The sequence below is a fragment of the Magallana gigas genome, chromosome 6 (genome assembly GCF_963853765.1).
Source record: "Magallana gigas chromosome 6, xbMagGiga1.1, whole genome shotgun sequence".
NCBI classification, from domain to species: Eukaryota; Metazoa; Mollusca; class Bivalvia; order Ostreida; family Ostreidae; genus Magallana; species Magallana gigas.
In genome coordinates, this window is record NC_088858.1 from 37113428 (window position 1) to 37130995 (window position 17568).

Consider the following 17568-nt stretch of genomic DNA (forward strand, 5'->3'; position numbering starts at 1 on the left):
ATTATTTATGCTAAATTTTGTTAAATATGACTCGGTAGTTCTTTAGAGGAAGATTTATAAAATTGCACCCCTTTTTTCTACAGTTTCCGGGTTTTCTCCGCTTTGAATAAAGACCGGTCTTTCAATTCTGCAATTTATATTCATCTTACCATAAGGATGTTTTGTGCCAAATTTGGTTGAAATTGACCTAGTAGGTTTAGAGAAGTTCGAAATGTAAAAGTTTACAGACGGACACAGGACAAAATGTAATCAGAAAAGCTCACTTGAGCTTTCAGCTTAGGTGACCTAAAAATTGGTCCAGTCCAGGTTTAACACTACTTTGAACTTGACATTTGACTTATGAACTTTATCACTGCACACTCTTTACCAACAGGAAATCTTGTGGTGAAGTATGAACAAGACTGGACAAATGTGTTCAACATTGGATATTCAAGAGATTTACTATGATCTTTTTTCACTTTTGATCTTAAGCTTTGGTTCAAGTAATGCACATCTTTTTCCACATCGAACACTCTTTTTTTAAAAACATATTGTTCGTCAAATGTGATAAACACAATATTTACTTCCAATATAGGTTCTTCACATGTTTTTAGGGACAGCAGCAATGCAATCATGGCCATGACATCAGCTCTTCTATAGTGGCCTTAATACATGCAAATGTTGTTAGTTCGGAATATCCTTGAAAATTCTGGATACTATAGGGTGCTAACATTATTTTACCTAACAGTAGAAATCATATCTTAATGTCTAGTATTTCAGGTACATGCAGCCACAGGAGTATTTCACTGGAATTGAATGAGCATTTCATCTCAATAACTCGATCTCATTTTTTCGAAGACTGGTGGGATGTGAAATAGAAGTACATAAAAAGGAAAAAAAAAAAAAAAAGTTTGTCCTTACAATTTTAAAGAAGCCGTTATTGCAGGGGGAAAAAAATTACAGGCTTTGTATATGTTCGCAGTTCTCTATACTTTGTAACATAAAATTCGCATGAACGACAAAAATACCAACAACATTAAAATATAATTGTAATTAAATGCATTGGTTGCATTCTAAAATGTACATTTTTTGGTTTTAAAAATGCATGACGTGTATTCAACTGAGGTTATGTTTCACTCAAATGACCAAGCGATTTTCATGAACCCAATACCAAAAGCTAACATGTACACACACGATTAGTAAGCTAGATGAAATCTTAACACGAAACATTTAGCATAGGTTTTCTTGACAACTGGAAGCTTTTTTAAAAGATACCATGTTTACTCGCTATAATGTAATTTGATATTCTATTTGAGAAAAAGAAAGAAGAGTATTGTTTATAATTTAAATTTATATACGATATCTAGTCGGGAAAAATGCATTTTAACGTTTCTTTGCTCTGTTATAATTTGCTGCATCATTCCAAAAGTGTATTTTAAATTTTATTGGTCAAATTACATATTGTCACACTAAGTTATATTGTTACATGTATGTGATCCTTCATCCTATCTGTGTAAAAATTCAAACATGCAAATTGCTAAATTTAACCCATTCCGGTAGTTTTTTTCTACGAGTGACTGCTTTTAAGAAATTATATCAAATATACCTGTATCCGTTTGGTTTATGATATCATTTTCTCGCATTATCACCGGTGTGAGATCGGTTTGTCCGGTGTGAGACAGCAGTGTGAGATTTTTCTGTCTTACACTGTGTATTACTACGCTGTTTTAAAACGTAAACAAACGTTGTCTGCTGTAGGGAAATGCAAAAAAGTGCATTAAGATTATCCATTAAGTAATTGTGTTGCATAATTAATTACAATTTTTCATATTTTAATTGAAAAAACTGACGTATGCTTTCATTAAACTTGCACTATTTGAAGCACGCGGAGGGATAAACCGAAAGTAATCTTTTGAACGTCATAACAGAAAGTTGTCAAACATCATTTTTTTAAGCTAATATAATGCGAGAAAAATAATCATTCATTATATACTCGTGTGGGATAGTGAAATTCCACCTCGGGGCCAAGATTCACGGTCTAGGACTCGGCAAAGCCTCGTCCTAGACAGTGAATCTTGTCCCCTCGGTGGAATTTCACTATCCCACACTCGTAATAATGAATGATTCTATTAATCTCTTTAATACTTGATCCCAGCAAAATGCAATAAACTGAACGAAAACAAGATATCTGTGACCCCCACTCTGATTTGAATATGCCAAATAAGCAAAGTCGACATTTAACAGAAAGTTGGCGTTCGATTGGAACAAAAATATTTATGTTCTTATTCACCAGTTCAAACGAACATAGATTATTTATAAATTAAAAACTCAAACACATATGTAGGAACTGCTTCGCCTGCGTCTGTGCAACTGACTTCATTTTAATTCAAATGTTTACAACAGCAAGTGTATTTTTTATATCTTCTGGTTAATAATCAACATTCTACAATATAAAAAATAGAACATTAGATACATGTACATAGTAAACGTAAAGCAGCGAAAGCTCAGATGCCTTTAATTTCCTAATACCTGGACACAGGTAAACTACCTGTTCCACACGAGAACACTTAATCTCGTATACTCGTCAATAATCCAATCGAAATAGTTATACTATTAATAACACCGGAAACAATAACAACACGTGTTTCCTTTACAATTTATAAAAATATTTAAGTTCTTATTCACCAGTTCAAACAAATTATTTATAAACTGAAAACTCAAACACATTTGAAGGAACTGCTTCGCATGCGTCTGTGCAACAGACCTTGAAGAATAAAGACCGCAAAAAATGGTCCTTCCCTTATATACCTAAATTTTTCGAAACTGTAAGTTGTTGCAAAACCCTGAAAAAAAAAGCCTGATTCCAACTAAGCCGGAAAACATGAACATTAACATTTAGCTGAGTTCTTCAATCGATAAGATTGTATATATTATATGATGTATAAGTCTTCCAAAATGTATAATCTATTATAGATTTTGCTTACAATGCATTGTTTAAAATTTAAATTCAGTTTAATCAACTAAAGAGCCAACGAACGAGAAGGCAAATTCAGACTTGTTTTTATTTTCTTTGTACAAAATTCCTTTAGAGACGAACAGCAGTCATACCGCAAGTAGACTGGAAGCCAATGAAACACCTATTTAATTTGTAAAACATCTGTGTATAACCCGTCCCGATTTTAACTTCGGCTTGCGCATGAAGTTTGGTAGTATTAAGGTTAAAGATTGTAAAAATAAAATTCACAACTTTTCAAAAATGGCACATTGCGTTTGGGAACTTTAATTTCGATTCCACCATCAACCTCTTCTATTGATTAATGAGCTCGTACACCAACTGAATTGTCAACGGCGCTGTGCATTCAGTTATGTAACTCATTCCACATTTGAACCCGAGCAAGAATATTTTGATCAATAAAACTATTTGATTATTTTCTAAATAGAATTTTGTTTATACACAGAGGACTTAAAAGATTTAATGCGTGTTTTTATAATACATATTTACTGAAATGCATGAACACTTTCTGCACTATTTTCTAACGCGTAGACTTAATTCATGTGTTCTACGCGTGCCTTCCGATTTGAGACTTCGGCTGACAGTAAACCAATAGACGGGGTCACGTGACCCCGTCTTAAAACCACATCGGCAAAATGTCAAGTTACACATATGACAAACAAGGCTTTAAAAATATATCAAAAGTTAAAAGCCAGGGTCTTGAGTAAGCTGGAGAAATTTGTCAATAAAATTTGACGTTGAAAGTCACAAAAGGACTGAGACCAAGCAATGCTGGTCAAGTTCTGATAGAGGTTGTCAAATCCTAAGGCATAGATGTTTCAAGATTCATTGAAGACCGTAGAATAAGTGGACGGGACTACTTTCAGAGAATTAGAAGAGCAAGACAGAAATTATTGTACAGAAGGGTCTCTATCCCAACACCACAGCCAACAAGGAAGCTGCACACAGTAAGGCAGAAAATCACATCTGGTGAGCTGTATGTTGGAGAAAATTTGCTCAAAAAACCATGGAAAGAAACAAGATTTCTTCCAACGGTCAGCTTGACGAGACAGAAATGGCAGTCCATGGTAGAAAAATTCCACTAGATTACATCCAACAACAGATTAATAATGACCAGGATCAATTTCGAAGAATCAGCAGCGATGTAGAATACGAAAATCTGTCAGAAGAAATGATCCGCTTGAGATTTGAAAGATTAAATATGGAGGTTCCTTGCGAAAATTCCCTGCAAGTTTTGAAAAAAAACAAGAAATCTGAAAGTGTAGCATGATCATTCAGACATTCTCAACCACAGTTATGTCAGTTTTATGACTTCCCCATTATATGATCCTGCAGTTTTTCTAACAAATCAGGAATACAGAGAAAAATATCCAGAGATACCTCTTGTTGATATCCAATCAGCAGTTGAAAGACCTTATCTGTATATCTTGGGCCAGTCTACATCAAGTGACTTGGACCAACTTTCATACCTTTACCTCTACAAGACTGGACGATCTTCGATCTCTACAATCTCCTACCAATCATAACGGCATAGAGATTTATGATAATTTGCGTGTTTTTAGTGGAGGTGGGTTCGGACGCCAGGCTTTTTGCTGTAAAATTAGTGAAATTTGCCAGCCAGAAGTATGCAAAGAAGAAAATCAATTCAGGCATCCTTAAGCTTTGTAAATCTCTCGTGGATATCATTTCCATCTGTTACAGCAATTGTAGTCAAAGAACACAAAAGAAGTTTTGCGCCTTTACAATCCGTGCTTCATGTTCAGCTTTCTCTGCAAAACCATTATTGAAAATCCCCAGAAGATGACAGCTAGAAAATTTTATGGATGTCACTTCCACTGCATGATAGTGCATGCTCCGCAGACACATCGGATTTTCTGCCTCCGCTCATTAGTACAGGAGCTAGAGGAGCGGTCATTTTGTGACCTGAGACGCATATCCCTAAATATTTCAAATCAACAGTGTGGCAAGGTTATAGAGAATGCTATTTTAGGATTCAATACCCAACAACAAACTGACAGAGGGGAGAGTTATCGAAAACAGGAAACTATCATAAGTCAGCAAGCAAAATTACTGCCACAGTCAGAGGACACCAAATTTTCATTAGAAATTTGACAAAGTCTTCCCTACTTATTCCAGACTCACTGCCAGAGAACTGCTGATTTTCTGCTAGAGGGACAAAACACTTGGCGGTCCACACAGGGAAAGAATATTGTATTTCACGATGGCACTTCTCGTCCTGAGCAGCCCTTAAGTTAATCTCAGCGAGATTCGTCGAGACTGAAAATTTTTTGACGGACGTCTCTTCCGAATCTCAGACCAGTGCCACATAAAGTGATTCGGGAAAATCTGCCCCAACTTCGGCCGGTTGTTTCGATAGAAATACGTATATTTGAATCAACTGCCCGCTTCACTTTTTCACTTGAGACATCCTTTTAACTCTCTATCGTCATAAAATGTTTGTTTCCTACCTTTAAATGGTTTAAATCCCACAAAATATATACTTGTTGATTTTTCAATTTAGTTTCATATTCATTCACACCTCCAACGCAGAAGAGTTCCTGTCAAGGTCGCCTATAGTCTGTTTCTATACAGTTCGTACTATGGTTTACATAGAAAACTGTGCGCGGGTGAACAGAACCTTTAAAAATGCATTCAAACGACAATTTTCGGGGCGTTAAACATTAACCATGGCACTCGCATGCAGTAAAATAAATTTTAGGCTAATAATTATACAGTGTTTTTTTCTAGTAAAATATTTATGTAATTTATCATTTCTCCCAATTGTTTCAAAATTAAAATAATGAAAAGAATTCTGTTTCAAGATGAAATCTATAATAGGGGAAAAAAAGTTTTTTTTTTCTTTTTTAAAGGCTAGTTTGTACTTAAATAAATGTGCATATTTAGTTGTGTGCAACAAAGAATAGCTACATGTAATTATATTTTTATTGGAAGTCTGAATTAAGGTCATCTCATTCTACATAAAATACTGGCATCATGGGATCCCAAACTCATTTTTAATACTGGTTTGGCCACCACAGTTGCACTTCATTGAGCAGAAAGTGCAGCATTTTGAAGCTTGGCATTTCTCATTGCCAGTGCAATTTTGTCCACTTTCCTGAAGGTGAGAGACTGTCATTCCTTTTATCCTCATAAGCTCAAGGACAGAGAAGCGGATGCACATCTTTCTCTGTAAAGAAGATTTCATTACAGTGATCATTTTTTCATCTGTTATGTTTTTTACCAATGACCTGCCATAAGCAAAGCATATAGCGTATGCACTCCTGCCGTCCCTTCCGCCTCGTCCAACCTCCTGCCAATAGCATAACACAGACTTGGGAACTCCCCAATGAACTACAAGTTCCACATTTGGAATTTGAACTCCCATCCCAAAGGCCACTGTTGAAAACAAGCATTTAAGTTCACTGTCATTGTTTCTAAAAGACTGTAATATTCTAACGCTGCTCTCTTCATCAATGTTGCGATGAAACATGTCAATGATCCGAACAGATTTCTCCTGTAGGAGTAGACAGTCCTTAACATGATTGTAGAGGGTGGCAGTTGAAGTCACAGACCTGAATGTAATTTGTAAGGAACATGTAATATTATATGTATATTAATTATAATATTTCAGTCATGTCAAAAGATTTCAAAACTCATTAACTAATATACAGCGATGCTTGCCTGCAATATACAATTATTTTCTTCAAACAAATATCATCTCTCAATAAATAGTCCACAAGCCATCGCAGTTCTTTTTCATGATCCTGTTTGGATTCCCTAATGTCAAGATATATGTTAGGTCTGCAAATATAACACAAAAATTACTGCAATTTACAAAAATTAATGTAGGAAAAAAATAAAAGCTCATCATAGATGAAATGGTAATTGGATAAGGCAGAATGACTTTATATATAGGCCTATTTGAATATAATCCTACCGATCAGGAACAACAGCCACTGTCAAAGATTCATCATCAATAGCCAATGACGTGAAAATGTCTTTGCGGACCTTTTCATCACAGGTTGCTGTTGCTGCCAGAACTGGCACATCAACAAACATACTTCGCATGTGTAACACCTCCTTATATGCAGGTCTAAAATCTTCTCCCCTGAAATAATAAGGACAAATGCCTATTAAAAAATACAGAGTTTTAACAACTTAATCAATTTGAATAGCAATTTATATGTAATAGTTTTTTGTAAATATCAAGATAATTCTGTCAATATATACCACTCAGATATACAGTGTGCCTCATCACATGCTAGCAAACAAACCCTCTTCTGCATGCTACCACTAAGGAATATCTCTCTCCACAACTTTGATCTGATTGACTCAGGGGACATGAACAATACTGAGAACATTCCCTCTTTGATACCTGTAAATAAAAAATACACATCTACATATAAACGCGTTTTCCAGGGGGACTCTGAGGGATATTTGAGTTTTCCGGGATGGGGCGTGGCAGATTTTCAGTAGATGTAATTTCAGCATGTAAATAGTCAGCTCATGTACATTGAAAAAAAAAATATTTTGAAATTATTATTGATCTATTTTTAATTAAAGATTTGGGAAATGTACATAATAAAAATAAATTTACCTGCAATAGCTTCTGTGGACATGTCTGGTTCTATGGAAATTGACCGTATATTCATTTCTTTTAGCGTGTTCACCTGGTCGGCCATCAAAGATTTCAGGGGTGACACCACAACTGCTACATGCTGAATGTTCCAATCAAGCTGGAAATTAAAATGTTTTCAGTAGTTAGTGCAGATCAACAAATTATGAAATACAATGTGTCAGAATCATTTGTATAAAGATATATTTCACCCCCCCCCCCAAAAAAAAACACCAAAAAAAAAAAAAAGTTTCATAGTTACGAAAATTACTTGGGGTGTGGGGTGGATGGCGAACCCCTTTCAGAGGCATTTATCAAAAGTAGATAAAGAATTGTTAAGCACTGTATTTAAAATATAGACTTGCATTTACAAATTATACTGACTTACCTCGTCAAGTAACAAAGGGGGTAGAGTAAAGCACATGGATTTCCCATAACCTGTTGGTAACAAAGCAAAGACGTTTCGCTTGTTCATTAAGCCATGGAGGACTGCTATTTGTTCTGTTTTGAGATGAAATCGAAAATCGTACACGGTTTTCAGTGACTCAAACGTTTCAGATATATCCCTCTCGTCCATAACTCTAGTAATTGTGACGTTGACATTTGGCGCGAAAACGATCGTGTGACTGAAGATGGATTACAAACGAAGGTTGACGCCTGTGAAGACACCGCGAAAAACCAAGATTTTTCGACCTGTCGGAAGTACTCCTTCAAAGTTCCGGGTCCAAGATGTTAAAGTAAGAAAACACGCACAAACCATTCAGTTATAATTACTTATAAAAAGAAAATTGACTCAAGCTCCAAAATTCTTTCGATGGGCAAATTTTAACTTTCTGTTTCAGTCTCTTTGCTGACACAAACAAAATTAATGTATGTTTTATGCCCCCTTCAGAATCACAAAAATAGTGTTTTGATACAAAAGTATAAACGGCATACTCCATGAATTTTCGGCGATGTTTGTCGGGAGTGTGGGGGTGTGCCTATTGTAGGTAATTAAATTAAAATGTAAATTTAATGTTTTGATTTTTCTGGGACACAACCCCATCCTTTTCTAGATCATGAAATGTATATCATACATGTAGTTTCACACACAAATACATGTAGCTTTCTACTGTAGTTGGCAATCCAAAAAGGACATCTACATCGTTATATATTCTATTAATTTTAGGCTAAAAATGTTGGATATGCCTGCAGGTGCATAAAGCATTATGAATACAAGAAAGCCTTTACATTTTTATATAACAATTACGCTGGAGCCAGAAGAGCAGTTGAGCACCTAGTTAAAAAAGAAGTAAGAAAAGGTGTAAGGAATCTTCTAGACTACAAAGAAGGAAGCCTTCTTAAGAAGTGCAACTTGGAAAACATCAAAAATTTTAGGTGGACTGCTATTTTGGCTGATGTTGCAAAGTACATTCCCATCTTGTATGCAGCATTGATTGCCACTGTTACCAGTCCATCTAATGAGAAAGATCTTCGATCAAGGTAAATATTTTGTTATAAACTACACAGATATTAACTATAAACATGTAATTTGAATGTAACATTGTGCATGTATTTACTTGAATTAACAGTATATCTGAAATGAGTACATGTAACTGTGTTTCTTGATATAGTGATATGTATTCATTTATTTTGTAACATTTATTTCAGAATCCGCAACAAAGCATTGGTTCCAGGTATTGGACTTGCAGTTGCAATCCTTCTTCATTTGTATTCTCCAATGAAGGTGAAATTTGTCCAGGGCTTGAATTCTATTGAATTATGGAGATGTGGAGCTCAGAGAAAGGTGTTTTAATTGTTGTCAATTATTTGTTATTAAGTAAATATTTTGTTAAAAATTTCAGTTAGTTATTTAATATGAAATATAATATATAATTCAAAGGCATTTCTGCACATGAACCAATTGGGATTATGCACCAGCAAAAACACAGCCCTGAGATTGATATCCCAGCTAAGAGTGCATTCAGATGAAGATTTGATGTCTTTGAAAAGGGTTATTTAGGTATTTCAATTTATCTTTTAATTGTTATTATGATTTTTTTTTTATACAAAGAGTGTCCTTTCAAAACCGTTTTATGCCTGCAATTTGATTGTGTTTTATAGCACCAAATGGAAACGGGCACATTGGGATTACCGGTATGTGTGGAGGATGCTACCGATACAGACATAAGTGAGCTAAGTTCTGAAGAATTTGTTCAATCGTCAGGAACAGAAGCACCAACCTCGTCAGGCTCTCTTCCAGAGCTACCTGCTATGGATGACTTTGATGACTCCGTCTCAGAAAATGTAGGGCCTGACACAATTGAAAGTGCTTCCGATTCAGGTATCTAGTACATGTACTATACATGTATATTGAGTATAATGATTGAAATGCAATTAAATATTTCTGTTAATGAAAGTTGTTATGAGACAAATAAAAATGCAAGTTTATGTATTCCAGGACCCCATTCACCTGGATATTGCATAACATGGGACAATGTGGGGAAAATGATAAAAGCATGCTATCAGAGTACAGAGCGACAAAATAAGATGATGCTCTGGGCTTTGGCATATGGAGCTGTAAACAGAATCCCAACCACTCACTTGTCAGACAGTTGTGTGAACGCAGCTGATATACCTCTCCAGAAGTTTTTGCCAATGGAAGAAGACATCACAGAAATCAAAAAGCGCATGGAGATTTTTGTTGCCCGGATTATACAAAAGAACATGCCTTACTTCCATAGCTGCACTGTAGTGTCTCACATTAGACACAGTTTCTGGAGGGAGTCAAGCAAGAAGAGTAAAGTTGTAAGTTCACTATTAAAATGTCAAATTATTAACATTCTGCAAAGTACAAATTCTTAAAATTACTGTCAACATAATAAGTATGATTTATACATGTAATTGTATGTAGATCAATCTGGGAGTATGTCTAGAAAACCCCTCAACTACAACTGGGACCATTAAGATCATGGAACAACTCCATGAATATGTTCCACGACAGGGAGATGACCTCTTCCAACTGGTATGCTTTGGAGATGGTTTATTTTGTGAGAGACACAATGATGCTCACATGGCACGATCAAACGGAGAATCTAGGCTTTCAAAACTACAGGGCTTACAACCTCAGGTGCAGGAATTTCATAAGAGGATGCTACATATGCAGGTAGTTTTAGGTCATTGTTATTTAATAAAACAATGCAAATACACATTAGCAAATAGCATCTAAATCTCTCTCTCTTTCTTTGTATTGACAGGATGTTATGGACACTTTTTTTCATGGATCCAGTGCTGCAGAAAAAGGAACTCTTTTTCATTTGAAAAATGTTTTTGGGTATAGATCTGTAAAAAAGGATGTTGGGGAAACCTTTAACCATGCAGCAGACTTCATGAAATTTGTAACTTATGGCTATGTCCTCCTGGCAACAATGGATTTGTGTGGAATGGAAAGTTTAGGAGACCCTCCTAGCAATGCACCGCAAGATGGAGATGATGATACTTTCTTAAAAGATGTAGCCGGAAGAGTTGTTCAGCTCATATGGCACGATCCCAGGGTTAACAAAATCCTTGCCAGTGATGAAGAGAAGGAAAACAATTACACTTATTGCCTATGCAAAACTGGTAAGTGATCTCGATCTCATTTTTCTCTTTCTCACTCATACTCTCTCTCTCTCTCTCTCTCTCTCTCTCTGTATGTATGTTGGTATATTGTATCATTTGAAATGTTTTGATATAAAAAGAATTATTATTCAATCATTATAGATCTTGGAGATGATGTACCAATGGTCTTCTGCTCAGGTATTCATTGCCCAGGTAATCATTGGTTCCATTTGCAATGCTTAAATATGGAAGAAGATGATATTCCAGATGAGTTCTACTGTTCAGATGACTGCAGGAAGCGCACCGTATATAAATACTGCAGCTGCCATGTAGATATGGGGGATTATGAACCAATGGTGGGCTGTGACAATCAGCAATGCAAGACTGAATGGTTTCATCTAAAATGCGTAGGACTGAAAGATGCCCCAGGTTCATAAACTGTTAATAACTGTATTATGTTTTAACTGAAGCAGTTTTGTTTAGTCAACTATTTAGAATTTGTAAGCTGTTTCATTATCATTACTGAAAACTCAACTCTCTCTTTATATTACAATTATAGCTGGGAAATGGTTCTGTAGTAAGGACTGTAAGATAGCAAGTTCTAAGAAGAAGAAACTGAAATCTGAGCCAAAGGAGGATGGTGTTTACAATTATGTAACAGGACTTATGTTTGTTGGGCTAATGGACCTTGTTCGCCATGATGCTGTACGGGAAAATGATGGACAGGCCATGATGTCACATTGGAAACTGGACATGATCCTTTTCCACAACAATCATCATCCCAAGTATGTTCTACTTGGACACAGACTGTTAGCAGGTATGGTAATTTAGTTATAACTAGTGTAAGGTTTTCATGTAATATTATATGTATATATATGTAATTTATATAGTCATGTCTATATATTATACATGCAAACACTAATCAGCTACTTATATACACTTTAAGGGGTGTCGGGCTGGCTGCCAGAGCGTCTTGCCATGGACAGTATGTGGAATAGAACAGTGAATCTGGCTGGTGGTCCTGGCAGAAATTTGGAATGTGACATCGTGAATGAATTCTTGAACAAAGAGTTTAAAGGTATTTGAATAAACCCATTTCTCTAAAAACAATCTTTTGCAGAAGAAAGTACATGTCTAAAGCTTTCTTCTTTTTTTTTTAATAGAATCCCTGAAGGATGCTGGTGGTAACTTGACTGAAGAGACAGTTCACAGGCATAGCCAAATGGCTGGAAGTTTGGGCCGAGTTATTGACAAAGTTTATGCAGAGTCTGTTGAGGCACCTCTCTCAGAGTTCATCAGGAAGGGCAATACCAATTTTACAAGGGATTTGGAGCTCTTCGTCAAATTACTTCTACCAGAGCACCTCTTCAGACACAGTCCAGGAAGACACTTTAAGAGTTATCAAGACTTCTCCTTCTCCATTGAAGCTAAACACCCAGAGAAGTTAAAGAAGAAACTCTGCCAACTATCTAAGAGACTTGACAAGATCAGAAGATGCACTGATTAACATGCCATGAAGTCAGTGCATATATCCATGTATTTCATTAAGAGAATTCTGTATATTAAATATGATTATTCATATAAAATATTCTTTTTCTTTTTAAGGAGTATTTGAAATAAAGTTGTCTATATAAATATAGGAAAGCTTTAGTAAAAATAAAACTGTTGAAAATTTATAAAGATCAAAATCAGGGACGTATATATACTTAGTATGTACGTCCCTGTCAAAATTAATACATTTTACTCAAATGCCGTAATATTTTCAAAACACTGTATAATTATTAGCCTAAAATTTATTTTACTGCATGCGAGTGCCATGGTTAATGTTTAACGCCCCGAAAATTGTCGTTTGAATGCATTTTTAAAGGTTCTGTTCACCCGCGCACAGTTTTCTATATAAACCATAGTACGAACTGTTTAGAAACAGACTATAGGCGACCTTGACAGGAACTCTTCTGCGTTGGAGGTGTGAATGAATATGAAACTAAATTGAAAAATCAACAAGTATATATTTTGTGGGATTTAAACCATTTAAAGGTAGGAAACAAACATTTTATGACGATAGAGAGTTAAAAGGATGTCTCAAGTGAAAAAGTGAAGCGGGCAGTTGATTCAAATATACGTATTTCTATCGAAACAACCGGCCGAAGTTGGGGCAGATTTTCCCGAATCACTTTATGTGGCACTGGTCTGAGATTCGGAAGAGACGTCCGTCAAAAAATTTTCAGTCTCGACGAATCTCGCTGAGATTAGTTAGAGGGGTGTCTCTTGTTGAAATTGATATGCCCCTTATGTTAGGTACATGAGAATCAGAAGTAAAATGCGAAACCTGCTGCTATGACTGTTGTGCTGACTTTACACAGTGAAATTGCAAGTTACAAACGGGAGGTAAAATAACACGAACAGTAGGTGGATGGGACATTGTAAACTATACACCGGTAAGTTTCTGACATGTGATAGTGCAACATGCACGCGGTACGGAAGGTCAACCCTCAGCAGGGAATTAGCTTGGGGAGGTCTAAAAAGCTGAAAAATCATGAAAAATTAGCAAAATATGAAAGGGTTAAATATCTCATAAAAACCAGAATGTAGAGAATTTTACAGGTTTTGATTAGTAATTTTCTTCAGAAATTGGTGATTGGCCTTATAAAGAGTGAATTAAAGGTATTTGTGCTGAATGGGAACTGAAGACATTCTAGTTACAGAGTTCCGAAGACATGCATCCCTTGGCTACAATGAATTGTATAAAAAAAAACTGTCCCCTGCCACCTTATCATCCTTGCAACATTTTAGATCAGCATCAATGCAAGATACTACTACTCTTCTCAAGGATGGCTGGCAGAATTGCATCAAAGATTTTGAGCTGGGAAAATCCAATTTCCTCTGCTCAAAAAAACTTCCTCATTTGGGGGCAAATATGAACAATTCATTCTCTTTTCACTTCATATTTTTGAACTGTAAATCCATACACTAAATTTCCGCACATTCCTTGTAATCAATTATCTATACCTTTGTAGATACATTTTCAAACAAAAATATCAAGAAAATCACAGGCTGTAAAAGAAAATTGTTTGATCCTGGAGTATATGAAGGTAAGAACTCTAAACTATGTTTGAACTGTACAAACTTTAATATTGAAATAAGGTTTCAAACTGATAAATGCAGTAACTTCCAATGAAATCTAACCAATATGTTAATTTTGAAGAAGAAAAGACTCAGGTAAACCTGGCTTCTGGAGGGAACAAAAGATAAGGTATTCATTTATAAAAATAAAATAAGTATAATTTGAAAATTAGGAATTGGGATAATTTTTTAACAAGATTCCCTATAATTGCAGCCTTGACAGAAAAATCCCAAAACAAGCCAAAAAAGACAATTCCTAAAAACATTCTCAATAGTTTAAAAGGCATTAAATTGATTATCGGCTAATCTCCCTCCCCCCTCCACATGATAATTATTATAATACAGGAAAAGAAATAATGCCACATTATTAAATGGTGAAGTTAAAACTTTATAATATATTACAAATTACTTTACTTACATGATTTTGCAGATGCAGAATCCATGTATCTAAAAATTTAGAACCTCCTTCCAGGTGACCCATTCATTAGAGAGTATTTCAAATACAGAAGATTATTCAAAGGAAGACCTTATGACAAGATTCTGAAGGCAACATATGAGGTCGCTCTGGCAAAGCTCCAAACATCTGTCAGCAAGTTCCATAACAATTTTAAACTAGATGCTGTCGTTAGACAGTAATACCCGCACCAAGTGTTTGCCCCTAAATAACACTGTTTTGTACCAGTTTAATTAAAATGAAGGCCACATGCAAGCTTCTGTAATACATTTAAAAATTATAATTTTCATAACTGAAGGATGAGATCCCTTCCCATATGATAATACACATGAGCAGCACTTTATGTGCAATTTGGGTATGAACTGTTTACAGTGAATTTTCAGTTAATTAATAATCTTAACATTTCATGTCATAGAAAGTATAATGGTCTATATAATTATTACAAACAAATTTAAAAATTAAATTATGCCCCCTCCACGTGGCGGTTGCCGGTTTTTAAGATTTGCTTCTGTGTGTCTACATGTACATCATGGTGTGCACAGATTTAGAGAAGGGGTTGGAGTCAGGGGTCGAGACCCCCCCCCCCCCCCCCAATGAAAATTCATTTATATCAATAGTAAAATTACCAAAAATACACCTTGAACCCCAATGCTCTTACAGACATGTAAACACTCTAACCCATTGCGCTTCAATGTTAGGTTACATTATTTTGGGTGTAAATATTTAATTGATCTATACTTTATTGTTTATCTCAATTAAGGAAGTATACATCACAATATGCAGGTGTCCTGCACCACCTTCAAGCTGTTATTTACCTAAAAAGATAGTGCAAGGGGTTTTGAAGAATAGGTCATAAAAATACATGCATGTTACAAATAACTGATCTTTGTCTGAAGTTACGTACACAACACAGGTCTGCAGGTCTCTTTAGCGGGTACTAGTTTTACCCAGCTCTTCGATTAGATGGTTTCATGTACCGGTATGTGTTTTCCATATGCAGAAAAGGATTAGTTAAGATCAACTAAAGGAATTCATTTTTGTGCTTTAATTGGATTATCATTATGATGTTGACCAATATAGGTAAGTATAATACATGTAGTAGCAGTAGCACAATATAATGAGATGCCAGCATACATGTTTTACTTTCACTTTCTAAATGTGATCTCCCTTTGACAGCATATTGTATCATCATCTTTTAATATTTAAATAAGCTTATCATTGTTACCTATCCTATCGCATTTGTAAAGTTTCTGTCATTTTAATTGCAAAAGTTATTTTTTTTATTTGTCAGACTTATACTATTTAGTTGACCCCATATTGACCCCGTATAAACAAATTCTTATTAAATTTGTGTATTACATGTAAGTTAGTGTAGACACTTATCATTTTTATATGAGTTATAATAGGAAGGAAGGAGTATTTCTTTCTTAATGTATTATAATGCATCAAATACAATGTAGGTCATGACCTTATGGGACTGTTCGATCTGACCCCACGAAACAGGAAAATATGGTGTAAAGTACATTAATGACCCCCAGGTGTTGTCTTTAACCCCCCCCCCCCCCCCCACCACCCTTTTTATGAAATAGGAAATGATGATACACTGTATATTTTGTTAACTTCTGAGATCCTCATCCCTAAACCATATAATTTATTCTTGCTCTTTGTGTCATTACGCATCAATTGTATATATATATATAGGTTATGCCCCCTTGAAGACACTCTGACATTCTAGAACTAGAAATAATAAAGTATTCTATCTTATTCATATTTAATGTTTGATCCATATAGGTAATTCCTAGCCTAATGATGACACTGCTTTGTTTCGGAGACTTTACAATTGCCCAAAATAGGCGAATACACATGCATATAACATTTTGTTTATAAATCTTAAAAATTGAATTAAGCAATTTCCAAAATGTTAATGTGCATCAGGAGAGAAAAAGCAATCAAGAAATAATTTAAAATTTGCTACTGTACACGTGTGAGAAGACTAAATCTTTAGAACCAGGTTAGATGGGGGGGGGGGGGGGGGGGGTGGATGTGGAGTATAAACAATTATAATTTAAATCATTTATTGTTATTAATTCTAACTTGTCAATGAATATTAGTTATTGATCCCAAGGTAGAAATATGATCATATCTCAATAGATCATTTGTCAAGTATGCAAGGTGTAATGTAATTTTTTTTAAGAATAACATTTTTTACCAGTTTATAAAAGTTTTTAGACACCCAAATTATATTTTGATTTTAATAGATCATTCGACAATTAAGGGGGGGACAGTTTATATTTGAGTTTGTTTGGGGGTGGGGGTTCCAAGTCATCCCGATATATTTGACAATTTTTTAATGTAATTTAAAATAAAACTATAAGCCATACTACAGTCATGAACATGAAAAGTATAGAACAAAACACAAACTAATACATGTATATATACATAGGAAGTATTACAAAACATAGATGATTGATCTATATCTGGGTTCTTAAATTAAATCATATATCATGTACATATTATATTATTGTCTCTTTGTTCAAGGCATTTCAGATGGTATGTAGGTCATGATACCAAGTGCCCTTACTGAAATTATCAAATATCATAAAAACCATTGAGATCCCCACCTTAATCCAAAGATATTATTCCTCCTTAGGTCATGGAGCATCAGGTCATTATGGCATGTAAGTCATGACCCTAAGGGATCAGGATCATGCAAATAAAAAAAAATATCTTAAGATTATTGATGTTTGATGATCCTATCTCTATTTAATCTTTATTATTAAGTTTCCCGAATGAAATTTGGAGACA

General features: G+C 35.0%; 2 protein-coding genes and 1 long non-coding RNA gene across 3 annotated transcripts; 2 read left to right on the forward strand and 1 right to left on the reverse strand.

Moving 5' to 3' along the window:
- Nucleotides 1-5984: 5984 nt before the first annotated feature.
- LOC117690349 (ATP-dependent DNA helicase RecQ-like) lies at nt 5985-7396 on the reverse strand. The gene is made up of 4 exons (XM_066088270.1): nt 7223-7396; nt 6930-7100; nt 6702-6793; nt 5985-6586 (listed from the first exon to the last, which is right to left on the reverse strand). The coding sequence occupies exons 1-4, from the start codon at nt 7351-7353 to the stop codon at nt 5985-5987; spliced, it is 996 nt and encodes a 331-aa protein (XP_065944342.1). The 5' UTR covers nt 7354-7396.
- Nucleotides 7397-8400: 1004 nt separating this feature from the next.
- LOC136276426 (uncharacterized) lies at nt 8401-9924 on the forward strand. Its single transcript, XR_010714854.1, has 4 exons — nt 8401-9089; nt 9258-9393; nt 9490-9609; nt 9711-9924. It is a non-coding gene; the product is annotated as an uncharacterized lncRNA (long non-coding RNA).
- Nucleotides 9925-10055: 131 nt separating this feature from the next.
- LOC117690350 (uncharacterized) lies at nt 10056-12731 on the forward strand. The gene is made up of 7 exons (XM_066088271.1): nt 10056-10394; nt 10501-10752; nt 10940-11207; nt 11349-11615; nt 11746-12003; nt 12133-12264; nt 12350-12731. Exons 1-7 carry the CDS (start codon nt 10095-10097, stop codon nt 12691-12693), a joined length of 1821 nt encoding a protein of 606 aa, XP_065944343.1. The 5' UTR covers nt 10056-10094; the 3' UTR covers nt 12694-12731.
- Nucleotides 12732-17568: the final 4837 nt, after the last annotated feature.